Source organism: Nesoenas mayeri, assembly GCF_963082525.1.
Source record: "Nesoenas mayeri genome assembly, chromosome: 7".
NCBI classification, from domain to species: Eukaryota; Metazoa; Chordata; class Aves; order Columbiformes; family Columbidae; genus Nesoenas; species Nesoenas mayeri.
The window spans coordinates 35,167,663-35,189,678 of NC_137551.1; the positions used below are offsets into that span (position 1 = coordinate 35,167,663).

Genomic DNA, 22,016 nt, shown 5'->3' on the forward strand with positions numbered 1-22,016 from the left:
TCACACTGTGCCACACTTAATGACCTAAGCACATTGACATCTATAGGTTTCTGGAAGACTAAAATGTATATTCTACCAAATCAGAATCATGTCAGATAGTCATTAAGTCTAAGGAAGGGAAGAAAAGGAACTCTTGTGGAAAAAAAATACATTATACTCTCACTACAATTTATTAAATTTCCATTATTTGAGAATGAAAACTAGAAGCACTGTGAGAATCTTATATTTTTGGTGCAACCATTTTCAAATAACAGCACAGGCCCAACAGAAGAGATACCACATTATAATAAATAATACAAGTGTATAGTGGCTACTGAGGTTAGCCCTCAGTCTTATAGCATTTAACCTTCATATTTTAATGGTGTGCTGGCTACTTTAAGACATAGACTCATAGAGGAGTTATGGTTAATGCATGTATATAAAGTTCACAATTTTATTAAAACTTACTAGAAGCAGCTGAACACAAAGTTTCTCAGCAATGACATCTTGCAGAAGTGGGACACTTTTTTGCCATTATATTCAGATTTGTTTCTTCTCTTAAGTGCCCTAGCAAGTTAAATGCATTCTTTTTACACTTCTTGAACAATGTAGGTTGTAGAATAGACAAGAGATGTTAAATTGTAGTGTTGCACCATGAACAAATAATCCCAAACTTGTAAAAAAGAGTAGAGCAAGTAACCAGAGTCTATGGTTCAAGCAATAACCTTTAAGGCAATTTAGATGACAGAGGTGGTGTTTTCCAGCTCACTTATTTGCTTCTCTCAGACTTAATATTCTTTTTGTTTTGGTCAGCAGATGTAGATCATAAAGTCAAGTTGGCAAAAGGAGTGGGGGTAAAAAAGAGGAGAGGGAGGGACATCATGCTCACTATAAAGCTGAAATGTTTTTTCCTTCACATCCATCACCTCAAAGAGCCTCCCAATTGTTTGGTTATTTGAGAAGTAGCTGAAAACATTTCAGATTTTCATCACACTTTAAGGAATAAAAAGAAAGTAGAAGAAAACACTGCACCTCTTACTCTAGATTTCCTGAGCTTTGTGTCTTCCCACATTATAAACAGATCTATTTGGTTATGTGTAAATGTTCAATCAATTTCTATCCATGTTCAGTGTTCTGAAATTGTATTGTAATATTCAAAAATAAATTATACATTAACAAAGAAAAGATACCACATTCATGACACGTAAAAAACACAGTTGAGAAACATCCTTAGGCACTTAGGTCTAAACAAAGTTGAGGCTAAAGGGGTACAAGGGAGGTTTGGCGACAGATCGGTTATTCCAAATGTTCTGTGGATTGTCCTGACCCTTTCCTCAAAAATCTGCTACCTGGCCCAAAATTGCTGCTAAGCAGCTTCTCTCTGGTTGGGTCTGCAGAGCAAGTCCCCTATTTCTAACAAAAAACAAAGGGGAAAAACCCAAGTGCAGCCAAGACCACGAAGGCACGTTATCGCTGCCCAGAGTCACTAGGCAACAGTTCCACAAATATGCAAACCTAACAAAAAGGGAGACTTTTAATCTATTGGAAGATACCCTGTAAACATGAGATAGCCAGGTAACCTAATGACAGACTATTATCTGACAGCCTTGAAAACCTCTCCATGTGAACTGCTTTTAAGCCAACTTGTAATAAATACCACATGCAGCTAAATTAAAAAAAAATATCCTAAGCCAAGTTAAATAGTAACCAACGTTCAAATTTAACCATATAAAGTCTACGTTGAAATCCAAAATGACAATTACAAAAGATTATATTACTATGAACATTGTGAAATCCTTTGAATAAGAGTACGCTAAGGAAATAAGTAAAAACACACTTTACCTTGTATCTCATTTTGGGGCATGAATGAATGTAGAAACCCATATAATAAAAACAGAGATCAGGAGCTTTCTCATGAAGTTGCCGAGTAAAAGCAATTTCCCTGTGAAAGGAAAGAAAATACTAATTACTTTTGAATACAATTCTTGTATTCATTTTACCTCTTCATATTGAAATATTTTACAGCTACCTGGCTCTTGACCTATTTAAAGGACTAGGCTTCTACTAAATAAAATATCAAGTGAACAAACTCAAAACTAATGCTTTCAAAAACCCAAAGATAATGAACTGAAAAATAATGCTTAGAAACCAAACAAACAAAATGCAAAACACCATGTCAGGCTTAAAAATACGTTCATTTTTGTGTTTTGTCCTGCCAATTGACTGACTTGAAATTCAAATAAAAGTGACTAAGAGATTCTGTTTAACAGGTTTCTTGTTCATAGTCACGTTCATTGGAATTCTACAGAAATCTGGTCCAGTTATTGTACACAGACTGGCTAATGTGGCTCAGGAAAACTTCAGAGTATTTTTATAAAACAAAGATGCTGAAGGGAGTGGAGCATCTCCCGTGTGAGGAAAGGCTGAGGGAGCTGGGGCTCTGGAGTTGGACAAGAGGAGACTGAGGGGTGACCTCATTAATGTTTAGAGGTATATGAAGGGTGAGTGTCAGGAGGACGGAGCCAGGCTCTTCTCGGTGACAACCAATGATAGGACAAGGGGTAATGGGTTCAAACTGGAACACAAAAGGTTCCAGTTAAATTTGAGAAGAAACTTCTTCTCAGTGAGGGTGACAGACACTGGAACAGGCTGTAATCACCTTTTCGTAAAACTTTCAGTTATGGTACAATATCTCAAAATTGTTAGCATTTGGCAAGAGCGGCCAGCTAGTGAGGAAGACATATATTACATATTCAGACTGTATCAGTGCTACATAACCCCTTTTCAAAAATAAGTTCAAGTATTTCTCCTCCTACTAAATAGAGTTTATGAATGCTATGCTTGTCTAATATTAGTGATTTTAGGCAGTAGGGAGAAGGTTTAACTTTTCCCTGCAAATGAGACTCACTCAATATTTCCTGATGATCTACCTTCCTTTGGTAAGACGGATAATTCCACAAGTAGCTTCTTCTCCCCTCATTCTTTACTTACACGCCCACATATTTCACATGATCTCCAAATCCCATCCTTTCCACGACTCAGCAGCAAAAATCCTCAAAGTAGCATGAAGTGGAAGTGACAGCACTGCAGAGCAGTTCAACCTCCTCAGAGTCAAATTAGCAACAGCTTGGAAGGTATCGGATTCCTTCACAACTTCCTAAATCCCCCCTAACTCTCAAGCTTTTCTTTTTCCATTTTTGAAAGAAGAACAAGCTTGTCCCCTCTAAGACTGTTGGAAACTTGTTTTTATTGCCTTAAATGCTGCACAATTTAAAAGCTGCTTTTTCACTAGTTGAGACACGTACGCATGTCGCACTGACAAAGTTTAAAGTTAATTATGTAGAAAATTTTAAATAATTTTGAGATTTCATACAAATGGATTAAGTCAGTCTATTGTTCCATAAAGTAGTGTGATGTGTACAAACAATACAAAAAAACGCTCTTAAAGGGACTGAGTATTTTATGACATATGCTCCCCTTGTATGGAAAAAATAAAAATCAGTCTGATTTCAAATACCTAGCATATGGAATAATTCTAAAAATCTAGACCATTCATAGACAGAAAAAAGATCAATTCTAAATTATAACATTTTTTTTCTATATTTCTTAATTCTGATTAATTTTATAAAATCACCAGCACCGCTGAACACCCCAGAATAAGGACAATTCAGACTCTTTTAGGCATAGACCACTGGAGATGCTACATCAACAGCAACATTAACTCTCACGATGACTTTAAAGCTGGCCCCGATTTGTGCTGGAACTGGACCAGATGACACCCAGAGGACCCTTCTGACCTAAACTCTACTACGAATCTACAGTTTCTCCTTCACAAAGAACCATTCTAGTGATTGCAACACCTCATTTCAGCAGCTATAAACCATTAGACTGACGTCAGAAACTTTACAGTGCACTTTGTGGGAAAAATCCTTTGACGTATGCATTTGAACAACTCACGTAAAGATGATGCAGAAATCATAAAATTCACCACTACATTGAGAAGAACACACCCCAAAGGAGAATTTTAAAAAAGTGTATGAACTAACTGTGATAGGAAGAGGTTTCCTAAAAATAGCGTTTGTGCTTCACATATCACAGAATCACAGAATGTCAAGGATTGGAAGGGACCTGGAAAGCTCATCCAGTGCAATCCCCCCATGGAGCAGGAACACCCAGATGAGGTTACACAGGAAGGTGTCCAGGCGGGTTGGAATGTCTGCAGAGAAGGAGACTTCACAACCCCCCTGGGCAGCCTGGGCCAGGCTCTGCCACCCTCACCGGGAAGAAGTTTCTTCCCAAATTTAAGTGGAACCTTTTGTGTTCCAGTTTGAACCCATTACCCCTTGTCTTATCATTGATTGTCACCGAGAAGAGCCTGGCTCCATCCTCCTGACACTCACCCTTTATAGATCTGTAAACATTAATGAGGTCCCCCCTCAGTCTCCTCTTGTCCAGCTCCAGAGCCCCAGCTCCCTCAGCCTTTCCTCACACGGGAGATGCTCCACTCCCTTCAGCATCTTTGTTGCCCTGTGCTGGACTCTCTCCAGCAGTTCCCTGTCCCTCTGGAACTGAGGGGCCCAGAACTGGACACAGTATTTCAAAAGCCATGTGATACGTAACACTAGACAATATCTAAGAAGCTCCACCTATGGGGAAGGTGCCTCTCAATGGGATGCCTTAAGAATAAAGCTGGATCTCACAATTCCGGCGCTTCTTTCACACGTGAAAGAGTGTAGTGCCCATCTTGATACTTTTGCTAGAACTTCTCAGACCCAGGAAAACCTGAAAATAGACACGTCTGGCACAAGGTTCAAATCCAGTTGCTTCACAAGAAGCTCCCTGGCAAGACCACGTGTCTGTGATCAGCTCACTTCATGTAAACAGAAAAGCAAAAAAGCTGCCAAAATGAATTGAGATGCACAAATATTTCCACTCGTTTAGGATTTTTTTTCCTTTTAATGGAATCATAAAATTGCTCAAGGAAGAAAAGCAGTAACTTGCATTTTAGCACAGAAGTCTTATTCATAGTGAAATGTATTACTCACTATTCCTACTGTTTTGCAAGACTAGCTTGGTAGTCAATTTAAGGCTTTAAAATTCATAGGATTACTCTCTCCATCAGGCTTTCGAAAGACAAAGATAATGAGATTAACATACCTGAAAAATATACATGGTGCTAGTACAGCAGGAGACTACTCATTCAGAAGACAACAGGTTTTAGGTATTCTGTTATTTATGATCTCAATGTGCATAAAACTATAAAAGTGATTAATTTCATTTGGTGACGGGGCTAAGAAAAAGGTCAAAAGAGAAATTATTTCTATTCAAACAAAAAAGCGTTTTCTCCTGCTGAAACTAAGCAATACTAAATTACTTTCAGGAACAATAAAAACTAGGTAGTTAGTTTCTGAGTGGTTTTTTTTAATGTCTAAAAGTATTTAGCTAACTACAAAGATGCATCCCTATTCAAGGATGCCAATTAAACATTTATTTGGAATACAACCAAAAGTAGAGAATAAAAAGAAATAAAAACTACAAAAAAAATGTACTTTGCTAGAGATAGTATTACCAGTATATGTTTAGACTGGAAATACAAGCTCAAGTTTAGGAACAAGTATCAATTCTTACTATTACATCTAACCAGATAATAAAAACGTTGTCTTACCGTAATGCAGAGTAGACTCCCAAAGATAAGAAAGAATAGTCTGGATCATAGTACAGATAGACGGAGGACACGCAGTAGGGCAGGATATCAATGACACCGACAGCAATTATCTTCCCATCCAGCCAGTACTGCTGGTGGAAAGAACCATAGCCACATTCCGGTCCATTCGGTTCATCTTCTGCCTAATCAAGAACAGAAAAAGGGATATAATTGTCTGACTTTAAGCATTAAATATATATATATATATAATTTTAAGACAAAAGCAAATATTGTGAGAAATTACTCCTGCCACCCTTGTTTAGAAAAAGGAATTTGAGAAGTAGGGAAAACAACGCTAGTTCACTGTGTTTTTTCTGACTTTTGTTGTACTCATGATCGGTAACCTCTGCACATCCCCCACGCCAAACACAAGTGTGCAAACAGCCTCTGCCATCCAGCATTTCTAGCACCGACATGATAAAACAATGTGACTCACCAAGTTATTAACTCATTATTACATGCAAACAAATTCTGCTGAAACCCAGAGGCAGAATCTGTGGACATGAGACAATGCTGTGGTGGCACAACCCAAATTTGGCTGCAACTGCCACGCTCCTCCAACACTTTCTGTTCTACATGGACCTACAGCTTCTCTCCATTCACCCCACCAGGGGCAGCACCTTGGCCACAGAAATTCCACTTCTCAGAGTGGCCATTAAAGTTGCTTAAGAACATCTATAAAAAGAACTGAAGGGCCTACTCTATATGTGAGGTTTACTCTTTATGAGGTTTACTCTTAATGACCAATGAAACACCTTTTATCTAAGAACTTGAAACTCCGTGTTGCAATAAAATCTGGGGAACCGATTCTTTGCCAGCCCACATCAGAGTATCTTCTGCAGAATCACTAAGGAACTCACTATTGTTTTTGTCGTGCACTGAATTAGGTCTCCGGACGGGGTAAAGCACCTAGAGCCACAAACTGATGCTTCAAATTAAGAAGAAAATGATCTCCTAGTTTAAAGTGGATTACACAACCCACTTTGGCATGCCATTTTCTCCCACGTCAAGTTTGCTTTAATCCTGAATTCCACTGTGCTCAACTTAATTATCCATCTAGTCATGTTTTTCACTGCATTGCCAGATCTTCAGAAAGCTGCTTCTCACTCAATAAATCTGACAATATTGCCTACTATTGCCAACTGGTTTGCATTACAACAACAGAAGGTGGGTTTAATCACGTATTTTGATACAGTAGCACAGACTGAAGAGATGATGGGCAGTAGAAGTTATTCTAATTGGTACCACATGTGTCAAAAGAAATCAATCACGTGAACAAAAACCATTTCAACCGACTGACCCAACCAATAAGTCCCAAAATAAAGGCCATATAATAAAATGTTTGGGTAAAACTAGACATGGAGCTACAGATACTGTAAAAGTGAAACAATCAAACATTCAAGGGCTCAGTCTGCAGTTTTTGAGGATATTAGACTCGGATGCTAACATATTAAACAGGGTTTCTTCTCGTTCAGGTAAAGTCTACTTCTTCAAGAGTCGTGGTTTCATGTAATATCCTCGGCTTTTCCATAGAGCCAAATGGAATTACGTGGTCAGCAGTAAAACCCCAAAGCTGGGACACAGTCGAGGAACGGATTTTCCCTGTGGATCCCTCAGCACAGGTTAAGCTCTGCTCAGCTACCAGGCTGTACTGGGTGAAGCATCTCCTGCAAGCCAAGGGCAAATGTGATGGGTAACACAACACAGACTCGCTTAAATAAATATCAGGTAAATCAGATTTTCTTTCTTTGCCAAAAATTCATCATATAGGATTTAATGAATGCTAAAAAGGGTAATTTAAGCCAACATGGAAAAAAATTTCACTCAAAGTCTCGTAAAGTTAAACAAATGTTGTGTCTGTGTGCGATCCCAAACTCCACGTGGCATCGTGTGGCTTTGCTCACCAGACCTCTGCAAACTGAAGTATCAGCATCAGTTAAGAACGTCTAGTAAGTATAAACTGCAGTTATTCCTCTAATGCAATTACAGTGAAATGTCATGGGCATAAAAGAGTCTATGTTCTGTGACAAACATAGTAAGCACAGCACTGATTTCAGGCAAAACGTTCAGGGATCACCATTACATTAAGTAAATAACATTTTAAAAAGAGCAAGATTTTCCTCCTCCCTGAAAAGCTTTCATACAATGTAACCCTTTGTAATGCTTCCCAGTATTATATTTTCTCCAATTTCTCAATGAATACTTGGCTCCTTTAACTTGGTTTCTTGTGCACCATCTAGGCAATTTGACGCGAAACAGGTCAAGGATATGAAACATTTTCCTGAAGCAGGTTGTACCATTTCACACCATTCCTGTGTCCACCTGGGACCGTGTTTGTCAGATGTGATGTAAAATACACCAGTGACACGAGGGGAGCGAGTCCCACAAGAGGGCTTATCTTATCTACCTGAAATAGCAGCCATTAGCACTGGAATCAATCCGGGGGGGAGCAACTAACTTAAAATCAACAATTTATACTCAAACTTCAATACAAGGAATTATTATAATCTGATGATATTTAAACAATCAAAAAAACAAGAACTAAATCCCGGACAAAAATTAAAACAAATTAATTTTTCTACAATGTTTAGACTAAAATGCAGAGAAAAACACAATATATTCCACCACGTTAATTCTACCTGTCTTCACATTCTGCTGTAGCTAATGATTCCACAAATACATTTGATTGCTTGTATTTTATGACACATTATTAAAATTTAAATATTTAATAGCAACTGGTATTACCTATTGCCCCAATTAGGATACCCCAATGTAATAACTGCTTACAATTGAACTCGATGTTGAGAGCACTCTATTTTCTTCAAAGCACATCAGTCTTTCTCTTTACTTTCAAGGTGTCTTATTACTTTATTATTGTTATTATTATTGTTAACCCACATGCCAGATCAGCATGCAATCACAGAAAGTATTGAATACTCACTTACCAAAATGGGTCTTGACCACACTCACTGCATGATTATTTTTTGTCTGGAAGGTTTAATGAAATTCCCTACTTTGAACTTTTTCATTTTCCCCTTTGCTGTGGATGGAGGGAGGAGGAAGATACGAAACCCATGTTATCCCTTACACAAAGTAAATAATGAATAGGACAGGACAGGATAGAATAAGATAGGACAGGATAGAATAAGATAGGACAGGATAGAATAAGATAGGACAGGATAGAGCAGGACAAAATAAGATATTAAAAGCCAGGAAATGCTTGACTTCTACACTCCAGTGGTAATTATTTGCCAAAGAAGCCAAGTGATTAATTCCAGCAGTTCCTTTCCCAAAGGTACACACACAATCTACCATATGGTAGATTTCTATCTCTTGGTTAGCAACATATTTCCTTTTCAGCACGACGTCCTCCTTTCATTGGGGATTAGTGGAGATGCTGTGAAAGCAGCCTACAAATATCGGCTGCGTCAGCAGAGGTACCACTGCGTGTTTTCATTAAAAACAGCCTGAAATGGACCCTTGCAAAAAATTTGGGCTGGAGCGGGCAGAGCGGTGCCCGCGGGGTGAGGTTGCTGAGCTTTCCTCTCTGCTTCGCACCAATGAGGCTGCACTGGGACCAGTGCTGGGCTCCCCAGTACAAGAAGACACAGATTTACTGGGATGAGTCCATAAGGGCCATAGGGATGATTAAGGGGCTTGAGCTGGGACTGGTCAGTCTTGAGAACAGATGATGTGGGGGAGGTTTTATTGGTCTGTAGAGATACCTGATGGGAGGGAATGAAGATGAGGGAGCCGGACTGTTCCCAGTAGTCACCCCTGACAGGACAAGAGGGAATGGGTGCAAATTAAAACATGTGAAATTCAATCTGAACAGAAGGAAACAGGTTTAGCTGAGAGAGTGGTCAAGGAATGGCCCAGGCTGCCCAGAGAGTCTGTGGTGTCTCCATCCTTGGAGACGTTCCAACCTCATGGTCCTGCACAACCACCTCCAGCCAACCCTGCTCGAGCAGGGAGGTTGGATCGGGTGGTCCCATGAACTCCCTTGCAACCTGGACAATTCTGTGATTTTGTGTAAATCAACTCACTGCACCAAAACCTAAGATGCCGTCTACAGAGTTAACTTCTCTACCTTCTTGGAAAAGTATCATATTTCAGCTATACTGGCAACTATTTAATCAGGACAGTAAGCTTAAAATGCTAAAAAGATTACTGAAGGTACAAGGAACTTCAGCAGCAAGAGACCTTGAGTATCCCCATATAGACCTTGTGGGGATGTGTACACCACTACAGGAAAACAAACTAACTAATTTGCCAAGATTTCTGAATGAAAGAAGTTTTGATTTGGTGCCGGTCAGTGCATCAAATGTGACACAGACACAACATTCTACAAAATGTGATCCTGGGAATTACAGACCCGTAACCATATAATTTTTTATTAGATCTCCTAAAAACTAACACATATCAACAAACAAAATAACGCCAAGCAGAGCTGATGTGTTTTTCGAAGAGCAAAGAGATTCACAAACATCTTTCACTTCTTTAGGATTCAAAAGCATCTTGATAGAGATAATAGAAAACCAAGTGAAAATAAATGTTCATTTACATAACAGAAAGCAACTCATTTTCCATGTTCATTTTCTGCTCTGTTCTCCATGGTGCATCACTGAAGACTGAATGATGCTGCAGCAAACTGAGCTGATGATTTAGAAGTATTCAGGATGGTTAAACAAGAGTTGAGAGTGAAGAACTACAGAAAGATCCCATAATACCAAGTAGTTAAAAAGGCAAAGGAAATACCAAATGTTCATAAATGCATGGGGAAAAAAATATACACATATCCAAAATAATGGGTATAAATCAGGAATTCACTCAAAAAGATGCTTTTCAGAGCCCTGTGCCTCACCTTGGCAACAACTGGGTACCAGCCCAGATGGGTTTCTGGTTAAGACCCCTCCATGCAGTCCTCCTATACTGAACCATTATAACCAATCATCTCCAAACAAGGTAATGTTTGCATATGTAAAGTGGTAAAATGGCGAATATTTAAATGTAGGTTCTAAGACGAAAGAATGAATAAAAAAACTCCAAACAGTTCTCTCCACATTATCCTGTTTATTGCTAAAAAATTACCAAGTTTTCAGCTACTATGTCCTGTATCTTTTTTTTAAACTATTCATTTTTGGTGCCAGAGTCCATAGCCAAAACTGGAACTAAACCAAATAATAAAATGAAGAAGTAAAAAGGACAGGAAGAGTTTGGCTGTTCATACCATTCGCAGTTAATAACAACATCAAAAATTCAAAAAATTACAAATTGAAATCATGTAAGGTTTAAATCCAATCTTAGATTATTTTTATCCAAAAGAGCAAGCAGACTACACACTACTAGATTTGCTCGTGGCAACTGTTTCAGAATAAAGAATTTCAAGAATCCCTTAGTCTCTGATACACAACCCCTTTTATTTAACTTCATCTAATTGAAGACATCTGCAGCGGTGCCACACAAAATTTAATTCAAGCTTCAAAATGTCAATAAAAAGTGTCTGTAAGAAACAATAGTGGTATAAACCTGGCAGGGAAGCGTGCATCAACATCTACGTAGCTATACAAAATTAAGACTATAATGGCAGTCTGCTGCCTGAGTTGACGAGGTGATAAAAGCCCTTTTCCTATAAAGTCTAACGAGCTCTATTACTCTTCAGCTTTCAGGAATGCAAAGGCCAGTGGACTCGCAGAGAAAAGCAACAAGCTCCCCACACATGGATTCATTCAAACTGCGACGTATCAAATTACGAGTGTAATTACTATAACCTGACAATTTCATTACGGTCACGCGGTATTTAACTCTTTAAGACTAACGAGAAAGACAGCGCAAGGAATCCGCAGCAGTTCACTTACTTGAATGAAGCAACAGCATCTCTCCTCAACTTTTAACTCAGATCGTAGTCAGCATGTTATTTAGGAATACATTCTTTTATTGCAAAAACATAAATCAAGAACAAAAAAGACACAGAACTTTCTGCTACTGTGCAATGATAGGAAATTCAGTGGTAGCTTATTATCCAGCCTATTATCCAGCAAAGGTGTCCTTTGAAAACACAGCGCTGCCTTCTGTACTGATGGGTGATGACACAAATATTGTGACACCCACCTACACCAGGGGTGTCAAACTCATTGTCACCAGGGGCCACATCAGTTGCCTTCAAAGGGCTGAATGTACTTTAGGACTGTAGAAACGTAACTACTACCACATAATGGTCTATTGAGACCACATCTGGAATATTGTGTCCAGTTGTGACCCCTCAGTTCCAGCAGGACAGGGAACTGCTGGAGAGAGTCCAGTGCAGGGCAACAAAGATGCTGACCCGAGTGGAGCATCTCCTGTGTGAGGAAAGGCTGAGGGAGCTGGGGCTCTGGAGCTGGACAAGAGGAGACTGAGGGGTGACCTCATTAATGTTTACAGATCTATAAAGGGTGAGTGTCAGGAGGATGGAGCCAGGCTCTTCTCGGTGACAACCAATGATAGGACAAGGGGCAATGGGTTCAAACTGGAACACAAAAGGTTCCACTTAAATTTGAGAAGAAACTTCTTCACAGTGAAGGTGACAGACACTGGCCCAGGCTGCCCAGGGGGGTTTTGGAATCTCCTTCTCTGCAGACATTCAAGACCTGCCTGGACACCTTCCTGTGTAACCTCATCTGGGTGTTCCTGCTCCATGGGGGGATTGCACTGGATGAGCTTTCCAGGTCCCTTCCAATCCCTGACATTCTGTGATTCTGTGGTTTGCTGCCTACAGAGAGTGGAGAGGAAAGAATACACTCCATTCAAAACTTGGATCCAGAAGGTCTACGTACCTCCAGGGGAGAATCACAGAGGAATCGGGTGAACTGCATGGAGGGAGGTTCATCAGAAACACGTGCCCAAGAAGACGGTCCAAATATGCAAAGCAGAAAAAGAGGAAAAATATTAGCACTATTTCAGGATACATTAACAGTCAGACAAATGCAATTTTTCAAAACCATATATTCGAAAACACCATCACATTTTAAGGTTTTAAACCAAATTTCCATAAACCATCTCCCACTTACTATTTTGTTTATGAGTACAAATAGATATAATAATTAACCATCCAAAGCACTTTGTTTCTATAAAATAGAAATTATTTTTTAAAATGGCATGCGAGAGAATTATCACCTTGTAATACAGGTCTGTTTATCATGTTTTAATTCTAAATTACACATTACCCTTCTCTATGACTGACAGTAACAGGGAGTTTTTTCCCACCATTCCATCGGTACTGGCCCCATCACTAAAGAAAGGGGTTTAGGGCCCTCGTATCTCTTAATATAAATTCATTACATCAATTTATATTCAAAATCATACATAAAACTGTTTTAAGTCTAAAGAAGAGGAAAAAGAGAAAAAGAAAATCAACTTCCTGAAAGTGCAAGCATTTTCAAAACTCAGTTCTTTACTCAATACGAAATGATGTGCTGCAGGTAATCAACCAAAAAGTCAAGGTTTTAATGATCTGGAGCTTGTTCAGGGTTCTAAGAGTAATAAAATACAATAGTTATTTACATACCATTATTTACTTATTTGATACAAATACTTCCTTCTTGGTAGATTCCACATTAATTGTGTTACAAAGTTCTAATACATATTCAACCCCAAAATATTCCTTTCTTAAAAAGCCAGTTTGTGTTACACAGTTTAATTCCCTCACTTGTAATAACTGGGTGATTTACTAGGTCAGCAGCTCCCAAAGAGCAAAGTAGTAGTAAATGGGAACTTTTAATTAAAAGTTTGATAAAAAGAATATACAAGACACCTACAAAAACTTGAGTGTGGCCTAGATTTTGTTGTCAAGAATTCTATGAATTTCTGAGATAAATAAGAGTGTTCTATTTCAGGGGAATACAAAATATGGGGTGATTACTTAGCAGTTATCCCATTTTTCCCAGGGAAGGGGAGGAGAGGAGGGCAGGAACAATAAGAAGTGCCAATTCTGTAAGTTTCTGTTTTCAGACAGAGTTCCGTATACAGCCTAAGCAATTCAAATTGTCTCTTCAGAAGATGGTATAAAGCAGATTTTGGAAATAAAAATACAGCAGCTGGCAGATATCTACATATTGCTCTACAAACATTAACTGGACCATTCTCATTGTAGCTCAAAGGGAATATTGAACCTGAACCTTCACTAAGACACCCTGGGAGGTGCTTCCATTGATGCTAAAATAATCAATTCTATGGAAAAACACTGAATTTCTCTAAAGTGCTGGTGAAGAAAGGGGATGGCGCATTTCCTATAATTAACCGCTTCAGATCATCACCCCTCTAAATTACCTGGAGTTTGGAAAAACAAATGACTGCAATATCTTTATTAAATTCTAGAATTTGTATTGATTTGGTGGATGAGAGAATAAGAGGGGGGAAAAAAAGAGATTCAAACTTTGAATTATTGAGTTATGTTCCCATAAAAAGAAGAACAGACTCATGAATTCCTGCCCTGCGAGAGCATCAGTCCTCATAGCCAGTGATGCTGGAATGTGCAGGCTTCAGAACAAATCAACCATGTGTTACTCATTTTCATGTCAGAAGACCCCCAAGAGTTCTTAATCTGTAACTTTAGCTTTATAGGGCAAGTTAAACCCTGTGGGTGAGAAAATGGAGCCAACGCCACTTTTCAAGCAGTTTTCTCCGTTCTGCAGGCCCCGCGGTACAAGCCCTTGGCCTTGGGGGTAGGGGGGGGCTATTTAAGTGTATTTAAGCATAAAGTGCTTGGCAGGGACTATAATACTTTTCAACTATCTATACTGCTGGCTAGAAAAAGAAATCTTAACTGCACTTGAATTTGTATCATAATCGTATGGTGAAAAAAGACAACTTAAGTCCTGTTACGTATTATTTCACCTGTTGGTGCTGAAGTTCCCATGTGAGACGATTTTCATAATCAGGTCCTAGAAAACTTCAGAAGACTCTGAATCATCTCTAAAAGTCAATTAAGCAACTTTTACCCAATTATTTCCTTTAAGGAAGAATTTGAAACACAAAGCTGGACAATTTAATAAGTATTTTATATCCACTGACCTTACTCTCCCCTCCTACCCCCAAATCCACTTTCTTCATAACCTAGGAATATACCCGGTCCATACATTTCTTTAATCTGAAGTAAATGTACCATCCGGTTTCTAAACTAACAAACTCATTTTAATACTGCAAGATTATTATGAACATGACTCAAAAGTGATTCGAAAAGCCATGAAAGAAATACAGTCAGAAGCTGGTTTTGCATGTAAAATAACTCAATTTGTCACAATTAAAATTCCTTTCACAAAGCCATGCTTTTCTCATTTTAATTTCAAATGGAATTACGTGAACTTTAGTCTTTTAAAATCTGTCTAATATATATGAAATCTACAATATTTTTTCCTTTGGTGCAAACTAATTGCCAGAAAGAACCAAGAGAACAATGGGAAATGAGCTTAAACATAATTAAGAAAACTAAGAGAGCAACACATCACTGAGAATTAAATCAGAGCGGGGAGAAAAGCAGAAAAATAAAAAGAAGGTTTGGTTAAACCCAAAGCTACTGGCTTGAGGAAAAGCACATGAACAGCTTTAAAAAGCTGTAATAAACCTGGAATGTTAACACTTGCTTCTTTTTACAAGCAGGGGAAGATCTTCAGATGCTTTGGGTTCTAAACCAGAAGCGGTTTCACTTTGTGAAAGTGAGAGTGATGATGTCACGCAATGACATCATAACCTTCTTGGGACAAACCAGCTTTGAGCTGCCACCATCAGGAACCATAAAATTCCATCTTCAGTGCAAAGACATCACCGAAAGGCGCTCATTTATAATCTTCCCTTTGACAGAGTTTGCTCACATTCACAATTCACTACCAAGGAAAACTGAGTATTTGTCTTTTTCCTTTGATTAAAGGAAGGGTGAGGAACAGATATGGGATTTGGTCCTTTAAAAAAATCTCAATGGGATTAAAATAAACCAAGGCTGTTGGTCGTTATTATGGTTTTGTTGGTTTGGTTTTTCATAAAGATGCCGGGCTCAAAATACAGAAGACAAGTCATACAAGCTACGGTTCCAATGTATCATGTGTATCAAGCAAGTTTATTCTCTCTTTCCTTCCTGTGTTTCCAAGACCAATATAATGAACGCTTCTCATCTTGGGAACTAAAAGCAACTAAATGAATCTTGGTGTACACCAGAAACGAGCCACCAAAAGACGGCATTATTTCTAGAGGGCTCCTGACATCTTCATTTCATATATATATATATATATATATATATATATACATATGTATATTTTTATTTGATAGAGAGTTTTCTCTTCAAGTAGGGCAATCATTAGGTATCTTACAACTGGAGAGAAACGAAGAGCTCAGATCCCTGTTGAGAGGATGGAGGATTTGTGGGTTTTGCTTCTCTAGAAGCTCCTTTCCAGGTCAAACTCTTTTCTTGTGTTCTCCAGCTCCTCTTGGCTTCATTTAAACCTTGCACAAGCACATGGGACATCCTCCCACTGCCAAAGAAAGGGGCCACGTCCCCCTTTTCAGCTCTATTACTTTCAAGAATAAATAGGTTTTTGCTCTCTAGTATCAACCTCTTGTTCATCAACAAAACCTGTTTCTAAGGCAGTTTACTTGTTAAAGAACTTGGTCTGCAGTCACAAGCACGCTTGGCCCTAGGAAATGTGATAGGATTTATTCGGTATATTGGGCTGCCATATTTTAATTTAAATACGGCAAAACAGACTAGAAACAATATTAGCCATAAAATTGTGAAGTGAAAATAGGAACAAATAAGCGATCCAAAAAAAATAAATCAGTCAAATTTTCTGTAACACTGAAAGAAAAATCATTTCCCACCCCTGCAAAAAAGAAAAAAAAAAAAAAAATGAGAACAAATTGGAATTAAACAAGAAAACAACCAGAATTTTGTGACTTTCTGTAAAAACTGGGAAAATGGGACAAAATGTAGCACATTTACAAGGAAATGCAGTGCCAAGCCATCCTGCTGTCCTAAAAGTGGACAATATGTTAGAGCTGAGGTAGCAGAGGAATCAAAGACTTATTCTGGGCTGGCTCTATTTGGCACTTTCAACAGTGACTTACAAAAATACAGGAATGCTATAAAAATACAGTTTCAGAGGTATCCACAGACCTGAAGGTGAAGAAAGCACAGTATGTAAGGGAAGAAGGGATTTACAGTCTCAAATGTAGCTTTCGCGACAAGAATCAGCCTAATGAAACAAATGAAACATTCTGATGGGACAGAATGTACATTTCAGAATTAAAATGTCAATTCCCTTAGTTGACGATGTCCCTGCTCATTGCAGGGGGTTGGACTAGATGACCTTTAAAGGTCCCTTCCAACCCAAACCGTTCTATGATCCTAAAAAAAGTTGCTGTGGCTTCGTCTGCTCGGAAGAAACTTATTCAAAATAAAGGAGATCTGCCATTCCTACAGTAAAGTTATTATTGTTGTTATTATTATTTTATAGGGATTTCTACAGAAAACAGTGTCAAACGTCAGGAGGAACATTGTAAACTATTACGCAAAACGAACCTGACCTGAAATGACTATGGACAAGTTGGTTTATCATCTGGACACCTAAACTCTTCGGCTGCTTTAGACATTGTAGAAACACAGAGCTGCCAAGGCAAGCTAGAGAACGTTAAAAATAACCACAAAGGATATGGATCTTTTCTTTTTTAAGCATTGACTCACTAGAAGATTAAATAAAAATTGAAAACTAGGTTAGAGAGACCTAAAAGTTTGCAAGTGGCTGCTGATATTAATGCCAACATTCAAATGGATCGGGATGTGCTCCTTGGCATCTCCCAGGCTGCTCACTCCGTTTTCTATATTGGTTCAAGTGGGTTTTTGGGATGTAATTAAAAAAAGAGGGGAAAAGAAGAAAAAAACCACCACCACACTATACCTATTTCAGTAATTTTTTGCACCTTTCCAAACAGTGTATCTTTTGTGTGTTGCGAAATTCTTCTCTTCCAAGACAAATATTTAGTTAAGCACAAAGCAAAGAGAGCGCCCAGCGAGCTCTGCAGAGGGAACAGAGACACGCACTATTTTGCTACAAGTTTGTCATTATAAAACACTTATGAAAAGTTAAATAAAACATTCGCTTCAGAAGGTCTAAACAGCAATAAACTGTTCGCTCTGACTCTTTCTGGAAACTACTGTAGAATTTTTTATGATCTTTTATGGAAGTGTTTTCTGACTCGTGTAGCTGCCACATCACTTGTTTCGGTTACGCTTCAGCCGTATTTCTTAAAGACAAAGACTATTGTAATAAGATTTAAGGCCTAAAAATCACATTAATGTTTTAAGCCACCCAAATCAATCGTTAAATGCACTACAGAAGCAGTAGGAAGGGAAAATACTTCATTTCAAACTTTTACTTGACAATGTTATATGTAAAACTCAGTTTGGAATTATAGGCACTATTTTTTTTAGCTAAAGAACAGAATGCAGCAAAAGATTAAAGTAGCTGAGAGGTTTTAGATATATACGTGTGTGTGTGTCTATAAAATACGCTGACAGCTTCTATAATTGACTTCAAGAACAACTTTAAAAAAAAATGCATTGGGTCAGAAACGCAATGCCTTTGGTGAGACGATACTTCATTAAAATTGCCACAGATATGGCCTTTATTCTTTCCAAATGAGCCATTTATTACATTACTGGGATCAAAAAATATATACTTGGGGGATGAAAGGGCCAAGAAATGTTTTCACTGTATTCATTTCATCTTTGCCTCCAGAGCTACACAGCCCCACGTCTGTGTCTATCATTTAAATACCGCAAAATACATTCCGACGCCTCATCTAAAACACAAATGACATGTAGGTGGCTAAGTGTTCTGAAACATTTACATACATATTTCCATGCGTTCATCATCCTAAAGCTGGGGTAGAGTTGGACTGTAGCATCTTGCAGGTGATTTGTGTTCTGCGAAGTCCTCCCTGCATCTCTTACCCAGAAATACAGGTGGTGAGCAAGAGTTTAAACGTTTGCAAATACGGATTGCTCTTAGCAAAGCACAAGTCAAGCCAGATCTATTACAAACCCTTCCTTAAATCCAATGTTATCACCTGAAGATCCAGCCCTCGGACCCAGTAACTCCTATCTTGTTTCTTTCTATCATGTTCCTACCTTCAGATTTTTGTACTGTAATTCTACAAAGTTTAAGCATCAAGTACCACCTGGTCACTCTCGTATTCTTCTCTGTTTCTTGAAGTAAAACCAGAATAACCAACTGTGATACATCTGTAGAGAAACCACCCCTAATCACACTACCCAGCACCAGCACTTGGTTCCACGATTGACCACAGTGTTTCTACCTCTTGGTATTATACAAGGCACATAAAAAGTTCATCCTTCTGTCTTATTCTGTTCATAATTCCATACATTAATCTGCACGTTTTCTCCCAGAAATATAACCACATGCTATTGAAAATTACTCAATTAAAAAAAAGAGGCTCCAAAACCATATTTGTCGATTGCTGTGTGCATGAATTACGTGACAAGGCTACGATACGATTTATTATATTTCTTATGACAAAGAAAAAAAGGTGGACAAACTGCCATTCATACCATTTGTGTAACTATGGTAGTCTTGGTCTACTGATCAACTCTACCAGTTGTGCTCTGACTGACCTTCCACTGATAATACAGGGAACCAACACCTGCTCAATAAAGGATGCTCGGCCCATTCTCTCCTCTCTGTTCACTGCACAAATCTCCTTTTTCCAGTTTTTCCAGGCTTTCATGATTTCAGCTTTCTCATTATTGCTTGACTCATTTCACAAACTAAATATAACCACCACCCAAGCAGAAAAAAAAACCCAAGAAATTAACCTGTAAACACGTAAATAAATCTTTGCAATTGATTACATCAGTGGCTTTTTGTTTGCTATAGACACAGACCCCCGTATTAAACATGATTATAGTCTCCCCCTACTCTAGTAAAAAACAAAAATAAACACAAAAAAAGCCAGTGAATAACAGTTCTATTACATTGGGAACAGCCCATGGTAACTACCGTCTTGGACCTGAGATAAAGGTCCATTTACAGCATCTCCATAAAGGGCCAGAAGAAACACATAGAATGTGAAAAACACTACAACATATTCTTCCCTTGCACATTTTCACAGCTTCCAAAAAACAAGCAGTTCGGGGACTTGGCTAATTCAGGAGTAGCCCTGGATGAACTCTCCAAGAGGCAGTGATACACCTATTTTCCATCACAGTATCTTACCTCATTCAGAAGCTATTGCTACTTTGCCACTTAATAATCTGTTAAGTTTCCCCTAATCCTTCTGAATTCTTCCAACTCTTTTAAAGATAAGAGTACGTACATTATAATACCAAAACAGTAGATGACTCTGCATTAATAAGGTTTTGTGTTCCCACAGAGAAAAAACGGAACATCAGTTCTTCCCCAGCACTATTTAACAGCAAGTATTATGAAGCAACCTTTAATTAGAAAATCGTTTGCTACGTTTTTCCTCGGGACACAAATTCAATTCAATAAAAACATGCTGACTTAAATATTTTTAGGTGCCAACAAGATTGTGTAACCCCAGCATTTGACTGTGCTCCGAAGCACAGAGACAACCGGGTCTGTTGTGAAGCTGAAATCCTCCAGGAACCCACCAAAAGTTTTGGAGAGGTTTGAGATTTCCAAGGGAATCTCAATTTATACAGACAAACTATGAGACAAGGGGATCATCAACAGTGTAAAAGCCTACACAGAAAATAGTTGTAAGCTTTTATGTTAAGATAAAAAATGACCTGATTCCAGGAGCAATGAGACACTCAAACGGCTCCTGGGATATTAACTTATTGAGCAGATAGGAAATATACTTTACCCTATTCTCTGGCACTGAAGATTGTGAGGATACCTCCATAGAAGAGGCAAGTTTCATCAGCGCAAGGGCAACACCAACTCTGGGACTCAGAAAAGGTTTATTCCGCTATGAAATTTCTGCCTTGCTCTTTATTAGAACAAACAGAAGCCACCGCACCAGGCAGGAATCGGCATCACCAAAACCCATCGCAGGACTCTCTCCAGCAAAATCTCAGGCTAAATTCTTGTTAATAATAGTATTATTAGTGCTACTGTAAGCTCCATCAGAGATGCAGAAGAGGAGGAGAAAGTAAGGAGGAAAACGCTAAATTCAAAAAGCCCCACAGTCCACTGACCCACCAGCTATCATTGGGCCCAAACTGGCACTAACTAAAGTTCCAGAGGTTCAAAGTCACCTTTGGTGTCAGGTGTTCCATGGATCCCCTGCACTGGAAATCAACTGTTCCCTTTTCTCACATCGAATCATGATGAAAAGCTGTACAGACATTACATGGATGCAATGAGAGGTCCTTCTTCCACATTCCTTCAGCAGCATCAGCTTCATGGTTCACATACCTTTTCTTAACATCGTGAACCGGTTTATAACTTTCCATATTAGTGTTATTTTCAAATAATCACCAAAATTCAGAATCTATATCTAAAATTGCCTTTTAATGTAGTAAGGTTAATCTTAAACTAGCAGCTAATATAGGCAGAGAGTATATTGTAATACTAACGATCTAAGAATATATTCCTAAAAGAAGTTGTCGCCATGCCCCGTAACAATTTTTGTTGGATTCTGAATTTAAATACATGCAGGTTTCTGAATATGAAGTGTTCAGCCAAATATCAAATTAAATACTTTTCCCAAACTAGAAACTTTCCAAACACAAAAGTGTGCATGGCTCTCCCTGAAAAAGAGGTTCATTCACCTTACATGGATTAGCTTGTGCATTTTAAAAGCTAAATTTAATTTTTAGATTTTTATATATATATATATATATATATATCTTGGATGTTTGCCAGTTTAAAGCCCAAACCAGACTTGTTACTACCCTGATATAAAGCCCTGTGTATAGGACAGAATTTCAGTCTACCTTTACTTAAAAACTGCTTGGCTCCATAATGTCTATTGAAAAGGCTGAAAAGGAGGAAGAAGATCAAGTTTGAGGTTTTTCAAACAGCATTTTCCACCCTTCCTGGCAGTAACTTGGATCAGTTTTACCCTACCTGGTATATTCTGTTCTTAAAAGTGACTCAGATAATTATCCTCCCACACACAGATTCAGTATTAAAACAAAAAAGGCTCCTAATCTATGTCAAAACACATTTTGTGTAAAGTGTTCTTCAGTTTTCTTTCTGCAGGGATGAAATACAAAATGCTTTTGATTGAAGTGACTGAGCTTTAGCGCGTAATAACTGTGAACAGATAGTCACATGAACACACAACATGTTTTACTAGTGCTCTAGAAGCACCTAAA

At 38.4% G+C, this 22,016-nt stretch overlaps 1 protein-coding gene across 3 annotated transcripts in view; it reads right to left on the minus strand.

Annotated features, from left to right (window-relative positions):
• Nucleotides 1-22,016, minus strand: part of ATE1 (arginyltransferase 1) — an 82,499-nt gene that overhangs the window by 45,312 nt on the left and 15,171 nt on the right. For all 3 annotated transcript variants that reach the window (XM_080348010.1, XM_080348009.1, XM_080348008.1), the window contains 3 exons: nt 12,499-12,531; nt 5,645-5,826; nt 1,822-1,921 (listed from right to left, as the gene is read on the minus strand). In XM_080348010.1, the coding sequence (XP_080204136.1) occupies nt 1,822-1,921; nt 5,645-5,826; nt 12,499-12,531 (315 nt within the window). The remainder of the gene's footprint in view (nt 1-1,821; nt 1,922-5,644; nt 5,827-12,498; nt 12,532-22,016) is intronic.